The sequence below is a fragment of the Platichthys flesus genome, chromosome 6 (genome assembly GCF_949316205.1).
Source record: "Platichthys flesus chromosome 6, fPlaFle2.1, whole genome shotgun sequence".
In the NCBI taxonomy this organism is placed as follows: Eukaryota; Metazoa; Chordata; class Actinopteri; order Pleuronectiformes; family Pleuronectidae; genus Platichthys; species Platichthys flesus.
The window spans coordinates 27,663,170-27,681,547 of NC_084950.1; the positions used below are offsets into that span (position 1 = coordinate 27,663,170).

General features: G+C 38.8%; 1 protein-coding gene across 1 annotated transcript in view; it reads right to left on the reverse strand.

The window, feature by feature from the left end:
- The window catches only part of LOC133955115 (NT-3 growth factor receptor-like), a 97,837-nt gene that overhangs the window by 24,167 nt on the left and 55,292 nt on the right, over window positions 1-18,378 (reverse strand). The window contains exons 11-14 of the mRNA XM_062389787.1: window positions 16,515-16,561; window positions 14,201-14,303; window positions 5,204-5,392; window positions 2,343-2,473 (exon numbers count right to left, since the gene is read on the reverse strand). Of these exons, the coding sequence (XP_062245771.1) occupies window positions 2,343-2,473; window positions 5,204-5,392; window positions 14,201-14,303; window positions 16,515-16,561 (470 nt within the window). The remainder of the gene's footprint in view (window positions 1-2,342; window positions 2,474-5,203; window positions 5,393-14,200; window positions 14,304-16,514; window positions 16,562-18,378) is intronic.

An 18,378-nucleotide genomic window follows, 5' to 3' on the forward strand; every position in this document is an offset into this window, starting at 1 on the left:
CAGGTCTTCAAAAAAGGTAGGATCCTCTATGCTGGGACCATGCAAGTCTAATAAATTAACATTTTCTGATAATAGAGTACCTGGGACTATTCAATATCTTCCCATTCTATCTTTAATAACATTCTTCACTTGAAGCGGGACTGTTTTATGAACAAGAATCATGACTCCTCTATCCTCGGATTAAAATTATACTGTAAATACACTACCCTGCCACCTACTCCTAATCTTTTTGTTTTCCTCCTTTAAAAGATGAGTTTTCTCTTAAAATACTATTTGAGAGTTCATATCCTTTATTTTATTCATAACAGACCTCTGCAGCTACAACAAACAAAATTAAGGTTTACTCCTTGAGACATGTTCAACAAAAAGTATTAGATTACCTTGCAATATAGATATAACCTACTGAACCTCAAATCTTGATGAAAATATCCACTCAGCCTTGGGTTGGGAGTATTTTTAGCAGGAATTGTATTAGATAAGCAGAGCTCTGTGAGACACGTCTTATTACGTGGCCACTATAACCGGGAGTCCCCTAGTTTGGCTTTTTTAAGCTAATTTACATACATGATTCTTGCTGTTCTAGGTTTGTAGCATCATGGTTGAATGCAGTCACTGTAAGTTGTCTCGGGTAAAAGTGTCAGCTGAATCAGCGGTCCCCAACTTTTTTGCGCTATGAACCGGTTGGATGTCAGACAATATTTCCAAGGGACCGGCCGTTAAGGTATGGCTACGGAGTCTCACTACGGAGGCCCTCTGGTACGGCCTTCTGGTGACATCGGTAGAATTTTTTCATTCAACGAAATTAACGAATTGTTAATACGCAGCCTCAAAATTAATTATTGCGTGGTAAGTTACCAACAAGACGGAGACGGATGGATACCAAGCTTCCATCATGCAAACGATGCGCTTCAGTGCGCTTTGGAGAGTTTCTTCTGTTATTTAAAATTAACAATTAATTCTTTAATTAAAAAAAAATCCACCGATGTCAATAGTGTTTTATCCACCGTATGTGGTGGATAGCATTAAAAGTGGGGTATTTTCTAAATATTATAATAATAATAAATGTGAAATTTATGTGTATTATTATGCAACTTTATTAGCAGCGTCCTTGTAACATGGCACCAACCACACATCAGTGAGTAACAATGAATGAATCACAAATAAAAAACAAATATAAAGCGCATGAAACATATAACTAACCCCAACGCTGAATCAGTGGGAGCCCTGAGCCTGTTTCTCTGCAACACGGCGGTCCCATCTAGGGCTAATGGCTGACAATAACACCCGAAGTGTGTTGCTGATCGCCAGTCTACTCCGTAATTTCATGTTGGTTACAGTCAGTGATGCCGGTAACGTGCTACTTAGTAACGCGTTACTCTAATCTGACCACTTTTTTTTAAGTAACGAGTTATCTAACGCGTTTCTATTTCCAAACCAGTAATCAGATTAAAGTGATGGGCACGTGCCGTGGCTGAGGGAGCGGCGGCAGCGATCCTGGACGCGTGTCGGTCCCTTCTCGCGGATCACCTCAGCTACGGCACCCTCGGGGGAACCCTCCGTTCGCGCGGGGGGCCCCCTCTGGCAGTTTCTAATAAAGTGAGTGTTGGCAAAACCGGTTGTCATTTTTATGTTGAGGCAGCGGGGGTGTTGTCGGCAGCTGCTGAATGTAACTAATAAAGTATCTTGTAATCTAATTTAGTTACTTTTAAAATCAAGTAATCTGTAAAGTAACTAAGTTACTTTTAAATCAAGTAGTCTGTAAAATAACTAACCTTTTCAAAGTAACTGTGGCAACACTGGTCACAGCAGAAAACTCTGCTTCACACAGATATGATGTCGGAAATGGCAACAGTATTTTTAGTGCTGTTGTGGCGATCTCCGGTTATTCTGCCGTGACTTTAATCCAGAACACCGGCAGAGTTATTTTCTCGAACATACTTTTAAGGCCGACGTCATTTGCGATCTCCAGCAGCTGATCTTCTTCTGGCACAGACATGCTGGATTCACCTGGTTAGTTGACAAATGGGTCCGACAAATACCGTGTGGGTTTGTGTTTAGCGAAAAATTCACGTGACCAAGATAAGCGTCTTGACATGCATAAATCATGAGTCATAACGGAGAGGCTCCGGTAATTTTTCAAAATAAAACACCGCTCAGAATCAGATAATAAATAAAACAGAAATAATGTAATTTGTTTATTCTTTTTGTGCGTCCCGGTACCAAATGAACTACGGCCCGGTACGGGTCCATGGCCCGGGGGTTGGGGACCACTGAGCTATATGATATGTAATGTAATATCATATAACATGCATGGACATACACACACATCGTCTGTCTCTGACCTTTATAGCTACCAGCATCTTATCCTTGGTAAGACTCAAGTTGTAACAATCAGCCAGGAAGACCTTGCCGAAGGCTCCCTCTCCCAGCTCCCTTTTCAAGATAATGTCCCGTCGTTTAATATGCTGAACGTCTGTAAGATAGAGAGAGTGATTAAGTAGACTGCCATTACAATCTTTGTCTAATGCTACCACAACATAAAAAACATAAAAAAATTCTATTCGACTTCACAATGCTTATGATCCCTCAAGCTGTCTGTCGGGGGTGTGTTGTGTTTGTTTCTCGTTTTGTTTAAAGCTCCATTCAGCCAAGTTTGAAATCTTGTCAAAAGTTAGAACTAGAATCATCTTCATCATAATAATTTAATTTGTTAAGAAAAATCAGTTTTCACTACAATCTACAATATATTCTACACCAGCAAACATTGTAAAACATACTGCAATTTCTTTTTAGATAAGACCCCATTTTGTGGATACAACTCCTCTAAATTCAACAAAAATATACGTCTTAGTTTAACCCCTTCTGGTTTAAGGGCGAAGTATTGTATTTTATTCTGACACACAGACCCTTTAACCATAATGACATTATTTTGCCTGGTCAATTATTTTGCAACCAGCATCTGGGCTATGTTTATAGGAGACTGATTTACATCATCCTAAAGCATCGCTAAATAGCCAGCTAGGGTAGGCTACAAAAAAAAATATGCCTCCAATACATTTCACCAACGGCCCCCCAAAATACCTTACACACATAACACGCTAAAAGCTATCATCTCTGATTCAGCAGTTTGTGCCTGTCTGGCTGTGAAGACTCTGATCATGCACCATAAGTGCATGGGCAGGGTACGGGCTAGCTAGTGACCGACTAACCTCAGGAGGAATTAAATGAGAGACAGAAAGATGAGGGTGTTTAAGACGCCCACCATCTATAAAATCCAACCCCCCCATTTTAATTGACTTTACTTTCCACACACAAAACTGTAACTTGACTTGTGACTAGTATGTGTGGCCTTGCTTGAAGTGAGCACCCATTTGGGGTAACAGTAAAGGTGGAAACATGCAGCTGAACTGAATGATTAACAAGTACAATTACATTTGTTAGTAGTTCGTTAATAAACTATAAATGTTCCAAAGATCAGGATGTTTACAGACCCACTTAACATGTTTGCACAGGATTACTGCTAAGTTTTATAAGAGCAAGGAATTACTGTCAAGGATTTTTTGAGCGACTTATTTTAACAAAAGTCAGCTGCAAAATTAGATGCCTCACTAAAGAAAAGTTTAAGACATCACAGGGATTTAGTATGATATTCATAGGCATAGATACATAAATAACATTTCTAGTAAATCTTGTTAGGAAAGATATTCTCCCCTTTGGTTTGGACAAAAGGCCCAATGTTAATGGTGTGAATAGATGGATTAGCCAATACTGCTTCCAAATACCCAAGGACACCACAATTTAAAAAGCTTTCATATATGTATAATTATGATACATATAGAATTAAAGAGTATTATGAAGCCCCCGATGACATTTGTAGGGATGAATTTGTATCCATAGGATTTCAGTGTTCTCAGAGGTTTATCCTCTGAAATGAAATAGTTAAAGGGAAAGGGGCATAATTAGAAGGTTAAGGTTTGATTTAGTCCATAACTCTGGTAAAGCCACCAATCAAACTCCAAGGTTCATACCGCCACCTATTATCGTTGTTACAGGCGTTACATGCTAAAACCTCACTTTGCTCTGCTTCACTTGATTAGAATGCAATGTGGCAAAGCTAACAATCATATTTTGTGCATGATGTCACAAGAAATATTCACTCTTAAAGTTTAAAACTTAGTCTTTGCGTAAATGAAAGCTTTCCTTTTAGAGTGCCATAAAACATGTGCGTTGTTTGGTCTTGCGAGAGAGGTATAGAACAAAACGTGTTAACGCAATTGCTTAAACAAACAAAGAAAAAGGAGATTATGTATAAATGCATTTTACAAAATCCGATTGTATTTTTATTATCGGAATTTATTATCAGATTGTGTATATGGATACAGAGGGGTGACAAACTGTTAAAATGACTTTCTTGTGACAAGCATGTCTCTATATCCTCGTCATCAAACAAATTATTTGGTTTCAAATTGGTTTAAGAGGAGCAGACAATCGTCCTTATCAGCCCCTGCCAATCACTTTATCAGCGCAAAGTTTAAAGTGGGAATCGATGGTGTATCAGTGCCAGTGGGACCAATGGAAGCGAAGGAGAAAGCTGTGTGGTGGTTTGAAGATGTCATATTTGAGAAAATTGCGATGTTGCTTTTGATTAATCATTTTCCAGCTTGGACTTTAAGGAAACTTGCCTTTAATTGTTTGTTTTATTTCTAATTGTTGTAAATAAACACACTAAAATGTCTTCTTTAAAATATCAATTCATCTTTGTGTTACTCCAATCTCATCCCCTGGACTTTATTTTCGGTACTTGTGGAAAACTGACATAATGTCTCCTTTAAAGGACTCATCGTATGCCCATTTTACCACAGTTGATATTGTTCCTTGGGGTCTTAATGAAATGTCTGTAACATATTTTGGTCAAAATACCACAAGGATCATTTAAAACAGCACCCTTTTTACCCTGTCTAAAACAGCCCTTCTCAGATTGACCTGTTTTGAGTGCCCCGCCCCCCTCTCACCGCCCCCCTCCCCCTTCCCCCTCCTCCCTCCTTCACGAGATACAAGCGCCCAGATTTTTAGCTATCCATTACCTCTGTAGAAATATGGCTACTAAATAAATGTCCAGATGAAGAATTGACTGACATTTTAGCAGAGAATGAAAATTGACACTCAACTTTAAAAATCAATACAAAAATCCATGTGTACTCACAGGTGGTGGGTTTGTTACAGTTGTGTCCATGTCTGAAATACTGTGGGTTCTCTATGACAGGGATTCTGTTCATTCCAATCACCACAGAATCTTGCCCTGCATCCAGCGTACAAGGGCTGATAATCCCGTGATTCACATGATGAAGAGGGCTGGCAGAATCTTCCTCACCATTTATCACTGCTACTGGTCCTAGGAAGACAGAGACAAGTAGTACAGGCTGGGTGAATATCGAATTACTGTCAGAGGGACTCAATGTATATCTGCAGATGAAACAAAGTAGTTGCCTAATAAGATAAACGTTAAATATTTTTACATAATGCAAATATAGAAACTATTAAAATACGCTTGCCAGTAGATTATACTAAACATTGACACAGACAGGGGCGGAGTAAGGCTCACCTGGTAGCGCTGCCGCCCCAACAAGGCAAGGCCTTAACCTGCAGAGGCTTTTGATTCCGACCCATTGCCATTTAGGCATCTTGTCCCCCACTCTCTCTCAGCCCCCCTATCACAGCCTACTCTGTCCTATCCATTAAAAAAGGCAATGAAAAGCCTCAAAAGTACATTAAACAAATTGCATTGACATAGACAGATATCATAGATGTCACACAGGTGACCCATCTTATTGACCACCATTGATTGCTGCAAAAAATCAAATTTGTCATTATTATGGTGTAATTTTGCAGATGTTCCATGTGCTTGCCAGTGGATGAGGGCAGCAAAGGGTTTGTTGGTCATTCACTGCACAAGGCCAAATGGGTATCACAGGATGAGGGCCATGAATAGCATGGAGGCAGTTGAGAGAGTATCAAGATGGCTTTGTTTAAAGAGGCCTCATGAGTGGAGGCAACAGAATGCCACTTGCTCAACCTTGGTTGGGTTACCTAGATGAGGGTCTGTTGTAAGACCCAAAACGCATAATGACACCAGGCTACAACATTGAGGATGTGTCCAAGTTTGTGAATAATAATAATAATAATAATAATAATAATAATAATAATAATAATAATAATAACTGTATGTATTTAGCACTTATCTAAATGATGTTACAAAATGCTTCTCACAAATGTCCATTGCAAAACTGAGAATCGATTGTTATAAAGATATTCTTTTCAGTCCAATTTATGAGCCAAATTATAACATTAAGGTTGAGACCTTAAGTTTACAGAGAAAAGAACAAGAAAATGTGTCAAGGACTGAGTGCAAGTCTGTGTAAATCCGTGTGTGAGAGGCATAATCCACAAATCTGATGGAAAGGAATAACATCAAAAAACTAAAAGCATACCAATATTTATGTATTTTACATTTTTGAAAAATGCAAAGATATGTTATAATCAGTGTTGCCAGAGTTACTTTGAAAAAGTAACTTAGTTACTTTACAAGTTACTTGCTTTTAAAAGTAACTTAGTTAGATTAAAAGTAACTTGATTTTAAAAGTAACTAAGTCAGATTACAAGTTAGTTTATTAGTTACAGTCAGCAGCTGCCGACAACACACCCGCCGCCTAAACATAAAAATGACAACCGGTTTAGCCAACACTCACTTAATTAGAAACCGCCGGAGGTCCCCCCCCCCCGCCCGAATGGAGGGTTCCCCCAACAGGCGCAGTAGCTGAGGTGATCTGACGGGACCGACACGCGTCCTGACCGCCATACCCGGTCCCCTCCAACCGGTCCCCGCCTTCCGCAGCGCCGACGGACACCGCTCCGCGGCCCACTAGAAGGAAAGCCCCCGCTCCACGGAGGAGCACCTGCCCCCCCAAAAAAACGTTGAGGCGTGCCGCACACGAGCCTCCGGCAGCGTGGTGAGGAGGGTGACGGGGCGACTGCTCCCCCAGCCGCAGGACATGCCCACCGCTTTAACCACAAATACCAAAATAGTAACGCAAGGTGACTTGGACAAGTAACTTTAATCTGATTACTGGTTTGGAAATTTACATAATTTTTAGACCATCTTATTCTACTGATATAATGATATTTTATCCAGAGATTATTCAGTTTGAAATTTAATTAGAACTAAAGATGTTAAACTATCCTCCCCAGTGCAGTGCAGGCATGACTCACACACACACACACACACACACACACAATACAAAAAAACATTGCACTTGAGCTTTTTATTCCCTCCTCTGCCTATGCCACACATTTCTTGTGCGTTGCCGCTGCTCCCATAACGCGCACTACGCGCTGTGTGTAGGGCAACAAGTCCTGAGGGGACACCAAAAAATAGGCAACTGAAAATCATCATAGTTATAATAATTATGTAGCCAATTGTTTGGTTGTATCATAGGTCCGGCCTCAGCCGACAAAGAACACGCAAGAAGGTCATGAGCTCGGGACAGCACACCCGTTTATTTTCCGTTCATTTAACAACTTCACTCATCACAGAACCCACTTCCTTTAAAACCCCATTTCAAAATAGGAGTCACTACAAACAACCCCGCTTAGAACAGGAAATACAAATCAACCGTCAACAATAACGTCATTGTATAAAATAGTTTACAATTGTAATAGCGATATTATTTCAGTATAGAAATATTAGGCACCTCTTATGCATGTATATCACAAAGCAGGCAGAGCAAGAGATATGTTTAATTGGTCCAAAATAAGTTACGATGGTGGCCCCCACCCAAAAAACCAAAACAAATACACACTCAACTTCCCAAGCTCGCCGTGGGTGCCCTTTCCTATCTCAGTGGCCTGACGAACTTTGACAGTAGGCCAGGTCAACTCTAAAATTGCCTCAAAAAGACAACAGGAGTCCGGGGCAGAAAAAAGAAAGAGAAAGAAACTGAAAGATGATGCCTTTGCATCACTTTCAGGTAAGTCCATGTTTAATCATTGTTAAAATACGGGAAATGGGCTGCTAATTTAATGGTTAGCCTATGCATATACCTCGAACTAGCTGACATTATTAATGTCAGCACACTCAAATATGTTAGGTGCAAGCTAAATTTAGATTTTATTGTTAAACATTATGCATTTTACAAGTAGACCTAACTGACGCCAGCTAGATGTTACTTTACATTCTATTATGCTCTTATATTAGATTAGATTGATCAAATATTTGACAAATAAAGGGGGAGAGCACCTTGGCTGCTTGCTTTCAGTTTTAAATATTCATAATTTTTTCGGTATAAGATTCTTTGTTTTAATATTTTGTCTCTTTCTATACTGATCCTATTTCATCGTATTTCTAAATTAATGCAGGGTCTATTCGTGGATATGTACAAGGAGAAGCACGTGACCAAGACGAAGATGCAGACGAGAAGCAACCGTCTTGCAGGTCTGTAGACTCCACAATACCAAGCCCTGATGATCAACAACCCTCACCCAGCAGTTTAGGGACAGATCCGCAGAGAACCACCACCTCTGAAAGCACAACTCCTGTCATTGAGAGTCCATCAGCAGGTGACAATGTAGAGATCTGTGTGCCCCCTCCAACTGATCCTGCTCTGTGGTCGCCACAAGTTTTAGACGCAGATCAGGTTGAAATAGTACGTAGAGGTTCATTTAAAATCCCATAAGATTTTAATTTTCCAAGGGGACTAGATGGCGGGGCGTTTCATGGTAGCCTACAATTCAAAACACTCTCAAATGGAGAAAAAATCATGAGAAGTTGGCTTGTTTACTCGCAACAAAGCAATGCTGTGTTCTGTTTTGCGTGTAGGTTTTTCAGTTTGAAACCTATAAAGCTGACTGCAGATGAGGGGTGACTGGTCCAACAGAAACAGTAGATTGAAGAGTCATGAATGTAGCTCAGACCATGCCAAGTGCATGTTTAAATGGAGAGAACTGGACATGCGTTTAGAGAAAAATATGACAATAGACCACCAGGAACTGACATTGCTGGAGGCAGAAAAAAGAAGATGGCGAGATGTTCTCAAACGCTAAGTTAAAATAACCCTATCTCTTGCCTCAAGGAATTTGCCATTTAGAGCCTCTTCACATTGTCTGTATGAGCCAGACAATGGCAACTTCTTAAAGGAAGTGGAGCTTTTAGGCCATTTTGATGCTGTGTTTGAGAATCAACTGACCAAGATATCCGTTGAAAGCTCCTGAACGCATTATCTTGGACAGCAGACAAAAAATGAACTGATCCAGATCGTCTCCACCAGTAGATCAATACCACAAGTATTAGAAACAATCCAGACACAAATTCAGGAAGCAAAATATTTCTCAATAATTCCTGACTGTACACCTGATATAAGCCACAAGGAACAAATGTCCCTCATCGTGCGCATTGCTTATTTGGTGCCAAAGCCAAATATCAAGGAGTATTTCCTTGGGTATATGGAGGTGGTTGAAACAACTGGCCTGAACCTGTCTACTGTCCTTCTAGACAAGTTGAAGGAACTCAACATTCCGTTTGATAATTGCCGCGGACAGGCCTATGACATGGAGCAAACCTGAAGGGGAAGAAGCAAGGAGTTCAAGCCTGACTGCTACAATGTAATTCGAGGGCGTTGTTTGTTCTTGCGCAGCTCATTCGATGAATCTTGTCATAGCTGATGCTGCCAAGTCGTCCAGGGATGCCACTGGCTTTTTTGGCTATTTGCAGAAGCTATTATGTTTCTTCTCAGGAGCTACACAGCGATGGAGCATCTTGACAAAACACATCAACCTGACTGTGAAATCATGGAGTGATGTGAGGTGGGAGAGCAGGCTTAAGAGTGTCACAGCTGCCAGAAGTCAAATTAAAGAAATCAGAAATGCGCTCATCGAGGCTAAGGAAACAGTCAATGACCCAGCCGCAAAAATAGAGGCTCAAGCCCTGGCAGAAGAGGTGGCCTCTTTTAGATTTCTGATCTGTTCTGTTGTCTGGTGTGAAATTCTTTAACCAAGTAAACAAGCTAGTTCAATGTTTACTTGGTCAGTGCCAAAAACCTCCCTCTCCAGGTACAGGCACTCTGGGTTTGCTGAGGCAGTGTCAACTGCCAACGACCTTTGCGAGGCCATGAACATAGAGCCAGAGCTCAAGGTGAGAAGGCTCAGCTACACAAAAAGGTAGTTTGCATATGAGGCTGCTGATGAGCCCTTCAGTGATGCCCTCAAAAGGCTTGAGGTAACATTTTTCAATTGTGTTGTGGACTCAGCTTTGATGTCACTGCAGGAGTGTTTTGAGACCATGACCCAGGTCAGAGACAAATTTGGAGTTATGCTTGATTTGAAGTGCAGAAGACACGGACTGAGAAAGGAAGTTCTGATATTGATGGACTTGAGATGGTTAAGGAAATCATCAACCTTCCAGTACGGCCACCACAGACAACTGCCTTGGAGTTGCTCACATTTCTCCATCAGAAATGCCTTCAAGAGGTGCATCCAAATCATAAAGGAGTTATTCTTAGGGCACTAAAATGGCTAGCAGCGGCACTGGCTTTATCCCTCTGATGTGGATTGATAAAGACATGCAGGGTGTAAAAACATCTTACACCCTCCTCTATCCACGTCTTTTGGACTGGTTTGGAGATTGGTTTGCTGCTCAGGGCTTTAGTGGTGGGGGTTTATAGAGGAGGACGTCACAGGGACTGAAAGCAAAGCAGTGGCATGTAAACAAGAGTAAACAACACTCAAGAAATATTATACTGCCTAGATGGTTCTGGCCATCACAGCGTTATGACTGCATTCATCCCTTACTGACTGATTGATCTGGAAACAGTACTCAGTTTGCAAATTCAAATAATTTTGTTGGTGTGAGGATGTTTGTGAAGGTAGTGAATAACTAGCTGTAAACTAATAAGATTTCTGCAACCCCCCTCACATTACTGCATGGTTTGATTAACAACTGAATTACTCTAATTAAAATACAAACTAATTGAATAAGGGATGGGTACTACTCAAATACTATATTTGATTGGCGTGTACTTTGACTCGAAAGACAATTGAGTTTCTCTGCTCGCTTTAATAACTGAGGTGCAGCAAACATTGGTCTGAAAAATACCTCAGGAACCATTTCCTGGGCTTTGAGAGCTAGTTTAGGCAATGTCAATGTTATATTATTTGAATCTGGTCAATAAATTGTTTTTATTTTGTATAAGACAATATGACTGTAACTGCAAAGGTTAAATATATCTGACTAGGACGTAAAATACTTCTACTAGGTCCTAGGTCTAAAAACATGTAATCATATCTGCATATTCTCTGTGGACTTTTTTACCAACTCGTTTGTCAATTCTGCTCCTGCCATGATCGGATCTGAATGCTTATCTGTTGCCAAAAATGTACCAACTGATTTATCCTTTTGCACGTTTTTACCCTGCCATCTGTGCCTGCAAGTCCTTCCTCTGACTCCAACAGTGGTGTGACAGTACTGCAGAATTAAGAGAATTGCTATTATATTGGAGAGCATACTTTTCTGCAAAGGAAACAAACCTACCTGTGCCCAAAGCAAACAAAAACAAATAACAGTTAAATAATGCTCCATTGTCTTCATTGCAGATCACTGTTGGTCAACACTGCATCACTGACTGGTTCCCTAAGTAGATAAATACACCTAGAAACTGACCAGACATATTTTAAGGCTAACATGCCTCTTTCCTCAGATGGGCAAGTGCATTTGCTAATTACACCACTTGAATACTGGACAGATTTTCATCAGTTGTGAAATAGGGCCCATTGAGTACATGTGCGACATTATCATATCAAGTCTTGGAACCATATTCAACCAATTAGCATAACATTTTAACAATTAATAATCTGTAAAAATCTGAGCATCTTGACCAGTAAACATGTACTATGTAATACTTGTGCTACAAATAGGGAATAGAAATTTGGAAAGATGTTTTACCAGCAGCATCATTTTTAGGTGGAACATATTGCAGCAACAACATCTGAAGATCAGAAAAGTACACAGTTGTACAACCTGAAATAAATTACACCCAGGGATAATCTCAGCACACATTCTACCCGTTCACCTCAATTTGATTGTCTGCTGCTAAATTCTACATTTCTGCAGAATCCAGTCTTAGAGGTGGGGTTTCTGGAAGTTCTGCTTTCTGAGACTGCTGCTCTCGTGTTTGGTAACCCCTTTAAAAAGGTGCTTGGAATCCTGAAAGCTTGTTCTTGACCATGTACATGTTTTTTCACCTTAAAACTTTCACTTTTACCAGGCTTGATATATACCATAAGGAGTTACATCCTCATTTTTAATTCAAAAGTTACTTTTTCACATTTGTAATGTAGACAATAATGCACTGCTTTATTTTTCTATTTTTAACATTTAACATTTTATTACTCCTGATAACTTCAATAGCAATTGCCAAACAGAAAACAAAAATCAGCGAATGTTAGTTTCATATAAGGCTAGACCTAGTGGTATGAGAGTGTGAATGTGCAGCAAATTAATAAAGTACTGTCTTGTAGAAAACAAGATAAACATAGTAAATCAGTATTCATCAGCCTTAGAGACTAATCTACTCTGATTTAAATAGCTCAGGTTGGGCTTTACATCCACCAAGGTAAGGATTAACAAGTCAATGGGAAAAATGGAGCCTCTGGTACATTCTAATGCTACTTTTCCTTCACATACCATGCGCTCGAGTATGGCATACTGACTGTTGTACCTGATTGTTGATGGAGAACTATTTAAAATGAAAACAGGAATTTGATAATTAAGAATAAACATCCACTTGGTTTCAGACTAAATTAATCAAAAATATATGATATGGCCAAACATATTGATAATATCTAAATGCAGGAAAATCCATCAGGTAAAATATACTTTATAAACAGGAAAACTACATATAGCTTCTAGTGGAGTGAGATATGAGTCAGTATCTGTCTTCTCTCCTCCTCCCTCTGCTGCTGGATAGGGGGTCTGGATTGTCTCAGACAGAAGATACGTTTTTATGGGTTTAACAAATCTTTTCAAACCAACATGGGCTACGCTACCCCAGAGATGTAGCACCTAAAATATTTTAGATAAAGACAATAAATACGATTTTAGAGAACCTTGGTCACATGTTTTCACACATGTTGCCCTTCTTTTGGGGATTTTATTATTTTATTATAGTCCAGAAAAAAAACTGGTGGACTGTTGGCAGAAACAGCTCCAATACAAGAGGCTTATAAAAAACAGGAAGACTCCGCTTCCTGTTATTCATCATCACCTCCTAAAACCTTTACACTTGAGTGCCTCCAGATGACAGTGTTGAGTAAGGTTACGGATCATCTCTGCTGTGCTCATTAAACTGACATTTCCAACAGAGCAGTGACTCCATCCAACATGAACAGGTGGATGATTACGTTCTTAACAAACCTTTTACTTCTCCCAGCTTAGATCGTGTATGTGAGTACCTGAGCGCTACTTAATTATTCTAGACCCCAGGGGGAGAATTCCTTTGCTACATTCTGCTCCATCCTCTCTTAATCCCGATGACATCACATAGGGGTTTAATAAGCCAAAGACTATAACATTCACATCACTTCCTGTGCGCATGTCAATAAATGTGGTTAAAACGATGAATCAATGTCTCTGATTTAAGTATAATATGTCGTTGATTTATTGAGTGACTGGTTTCTTGCCTGACTTTCACATTTTTCTGTGGCCATTAAATACCCTCTGGTATCTCTTATTGTCTTTGGTTTTATTCTTAATTCACACACTGCTCATAAAAAACCTTTATGCATACATCTATTTTTTAGGGGCAAATGCAAGTGAAGTAATCACACTGTAGAGCCCTGTATAAAGATATTGATGAAGTTAATGGTTTGAGCCTTTCCGTCCACTAGCACTGGTATTCAGATTCAGAAATACTTTATTGATCCCATAAGGAAATTGTGTTAGTTACAATAGGTCCATGCAAGAGTAACAATATAAGCATGTAAATATTTTAACAGAAAAAAAAAATTAAGTATGAAACATATATACAATATATGCGTTCTATTTTCATGTATAGCACCATATCACACCTTTTAAGTTTTAGTCATGTAATAAACTTTGAGCCTGAATCTTCAGAAAGTCTGTGCAAAGGGATAAAGTGATATATTTGCTTCTTACCTTTCAATCCAAACTTGGAGCGTCGTCCACACTTGTTGATAAGGAGAAGGAGAACCACCAGCATCACACAGACAAACACTGCCAGGCCTACTGCTATTGAGACCTAGAATCACACAAATCATCACTTGTTCATCTTCTATTCAGATAAAAGAAAGTTCGAGACAAAAATCTGTAGATGAACATTTTTTGCAAAGCAACAACCTCAACAGGTGTTTTGGTGATACTGCGAATGTATTTAAATAGCTAAGTAAGTGGATTTGAACGTCATGTAAAATCCCATTTGATTAGGCAAAATTTATTAGCAACATAAATACTGTATTTATTAGCTACCGCTGATCAGCAGTCATGTACAGTCATTTAGGTGTATAATGATATTTGTTTAATTTAGAGTAGGGGAGAGCGGGGTAATGTGAGACATCGGGTAATGTGAGATACCTAGTATCTAGGCAACGGAACACATTTGTGGTCATGTGACCATTATGTTTTCAAGCCCCTCCCAGTCCCCCCTTTCCATGAAGGAGAAGTTGGTGTTGGTGCTATGGTAGTTATGTTTTTTCACAAAAATGTTTTTTTTTGCATGTAAAAGTAAATTTTCTTGCTTTGAACTTAATCAACTGTTGTGTCAAACAAATTGATTCAGGTAGAAAAACTTATATCAAACATGTTGATGAACTTCCAACATATAAAACCATGTGATTGATGCTAACTGAAGATTAGCCTGACTTGGTAAGAGATGTTGTTTTTTAATAAATGGTGGCTGTGGGGTAAAGTGAGACAAATGCTGTAGGGTAAAGTGAGACATGAAGCACAAGTTAAGTTTAGTCTTAAAAATATTTAAGTGTAATATTACATTACACATGTTTTATTTTTAATGTCATAACCATTTTGAAAAGCCATCATCCCAAGAAACTACACCAGGAAGACAATCTGGGGCCAAACACCCCTCGCAGAGATTGAGAGTGCAGCCGCTGAGGTCATATAAGGAAAGAAGTCCTTAAGAAAAGCTGGAAGGGATGGAAATATTGACAAACAACCCTCAAAAGATCCATAAAGAACAAAGAGAAAGGGGAAGTAAAATCAGTAGCCTGGGGTGCAGTAGCTGAGACAAAGAGAATATTCACAGATGAGATGGAGGGGGAGCTTGCCAAACACTTGAAACAACTAGCTGACCAGTTCCATGGCCTTGCTCCAGCTAAGTGCCGTGAACTGGCATTTGAATACGTAGAGAAAAAAAATGTCCTTGCCCCTGCTAAATGGATAGAGAAACAATGTGCAGGTAAGCTATGATGTGCAAGAGATCACATGAATCATAATAATCATAAATGTGCTTAATTGACCAATCCCCATGATTCTCTTACTAGTCCGATATTAGTTTTTGAATGTGTGGTTGTCAATCTAGCTGTCAGGATTTGAACTATTACAACATGTGTTGTTATGGTATTTTTAATGTGGAAAAAGTAACTGGATCACTTTACCCCCTTGATTTCTATGGTCTGTCTTACTTTACCCCAGCTTAGGGGTAAAGTGAGACCCAAGACCACTTTTTAAAAAACCATCATATTATCACTGCCGTTTGTCCTGACGACATTCTGATCATTTCCATTGACTCAAGTCTAAGTCATGTGACTATAGACCATATCATTGCCCAGCATCTAAAGAAAAACAATGCCCCTTGTGTGGCATGACAGAAGGCAGAATAAAAACTTGATAACAAAAAAAATATGCGATAGATAATTTAACAAACAGACACTAAACATTATCTCTTCACAACCTCTGCTCAACATGTATCTGTCCTCAGTTAATTATACGAGTATCAAATTAATCACACCTCTTACAAGCTCTCAGTCTCACTAGCCACCAAAGAATGTCAGCAGACTGAAACAAATGGCTGAACTTGAACATAGGTGAAGAATATGTTAAAATAGAACTGAATAATACACCTTAATTTTCTTTGAAAACACAGTTTTGGGAGTCCCTCAACAACGAGCACCTCTTTAATATTATCTGAAGCTTTTCATAAACAGAAAAGATAACAATGCAATTATGCAACTTGGCCCGACTTAATTATATTTAGTCTTGATCACAAACACAATCCTCAAGTCAAGCCAGGAGTTCATTTAAAAATATGTAAAAATAAGTAGAATTTTAAACAATATAATACAAATATTTTTAACTTAATTGAATTCAGATATTTTAAGTTGTTCAGTCCTTTCTCTGTATTTACTTTTGTTTATAGATATGTTTCTTCACCTGGGTGACTAGGATAATTAGAGGAAAACAGGCAATACATTTCTTTAATATTTCAGTTGCTCACCCCAAACGTATCCTTCTCAGGCTTATGTGTCTCTGCAGTCGGGGTCACTGATAGAAAAACACAAGTAGATACAGATTGTATGAATGAAAGAATGAATCAATGAATCAATGACTCAATCTATTTAATTTGTAAAGCCCATCTTCACAAATTCCAATTTGTCTCACAAGGTTTGATATCCTCTGTCCCAAACAACCGCCTTAACAGAGAAAAAAAATGCAGAAACCACAGGAAGAATCACAAGTGAGGGATCACTTAGGGATATAAGTGCAATAGATGTTGAGCATAAATGAGCACATCTATAAAATGAGTGAATTCATGTTCAGTTTTCATGATCAAAGTCATTAAATTGTGATCTGTTATTACTGAATACTAAATAAATCCTATCGTGTAATGGACATTTATTTTGTTCTATATCTGTTCACTACAGATGGAAACCACAAGGATTTCTGATCTAAAACTTGATCTGATTTGCTGGCTGTGTGTTATCACTCTACACCACCTCAAATGTTCTTTCTGTACTTCCTTTGTCTTTCTGCCAAGACAACTGCTGAATGGTTGAGCCATTTGCAAAGGTTTATATAAAAGACAGCATAGTCTCACCCAACTTATTGCATTTCCAGCACATAAGGATCATACAGTATTTATTTTTGTTAAGACTATAGCTTAACAGATCATTGAGCCTAACATGCTTGGTTGGTCCTTCCGCTACCAGCAGCGAGGATTCTTCCTACCCAGTCCCTCTTAAATAAAGTTGATGCTTCCTCTTCATATCTTTCCTTGAACTCATGTCATTTTCTATTAACGTCAAGAAATATCTGTTAAGAAATTTGATTATTTTTGTCTTTCGCAGCGTACATGACTTTACCAAAAGTTCTGGCTTGGCATGTTCCATTGTTCTAAATTGTCTTGTTACCTTCATATACACTCCTGATCAAAATCGTAAGACCAGTTAAAAAATTGCATGAATTTGCATTTTGCACTGTTGGATCTTAAGAAGGTTCTAAGTAGAGCTTCAAAATGCAAGAAGAAGAAATGGGAGCAAGAGACCAAAAGTTCTGAGCAGGCAATTTATTGAAAACAACAATTTAACTGAAGTAGGCTGTTCATCAGCCTGCTCACAACTTTTGGTCTCTTGTTCCCATTTCTCATGCAATTTTTTAACTGGTCTTAAGATTTTGATCAGGAGTGTACATGAATTCCAGAGTCCTTCCTAATGTTTTTTTGATGTACGACCCTTGCTAGCATCATAAGTCTTCGGATAATTGCTTGCCTCTTTTGTTTGTTTCTTGGAAATACTTATTGTGTATGATTAACTGAACTGTGAGGAAAGACAATAAAAAGTAGGAGTGAAATAGAATTAAACTTAAGTTAAGTACAAGTACTTTAAAAACTGTACACTCCAGCAAATGTTTCTTTTCAGCATTTAATTCAAAATAGTTTGGCCTATTCATGTATTATCCACCATATGCAGAGCGATTTGGAGACTCAATACAAGGCACGTCTTACAGTTATGGTAAGACTACACTATAGAAGCTCCATGATAACCAATAACCATAATATTGACATAGTCCACAGACTTTAGATTCAAAGTCTGAAAGTACATACTGCATATCAGTCAAGCTTGAAGGCCGGCTCATGTGTTTTGGAATCCAAAACATAGTTTGAGTGATCGATTATAATGTGTTTTTGTCTGGCATCTGAATTTACATTCACCTGACAGTGTTCCTCCTTTCCTGCCACTAAATATTTGACACTAAATGATGCCTTACATAACAGGCAGGTAAAATCTATGTCAGTAGTCTTCATGTTCTATGATGATAATATTAAATAAAATGAATGTTTGGGGCCTTAAACATCATTTATA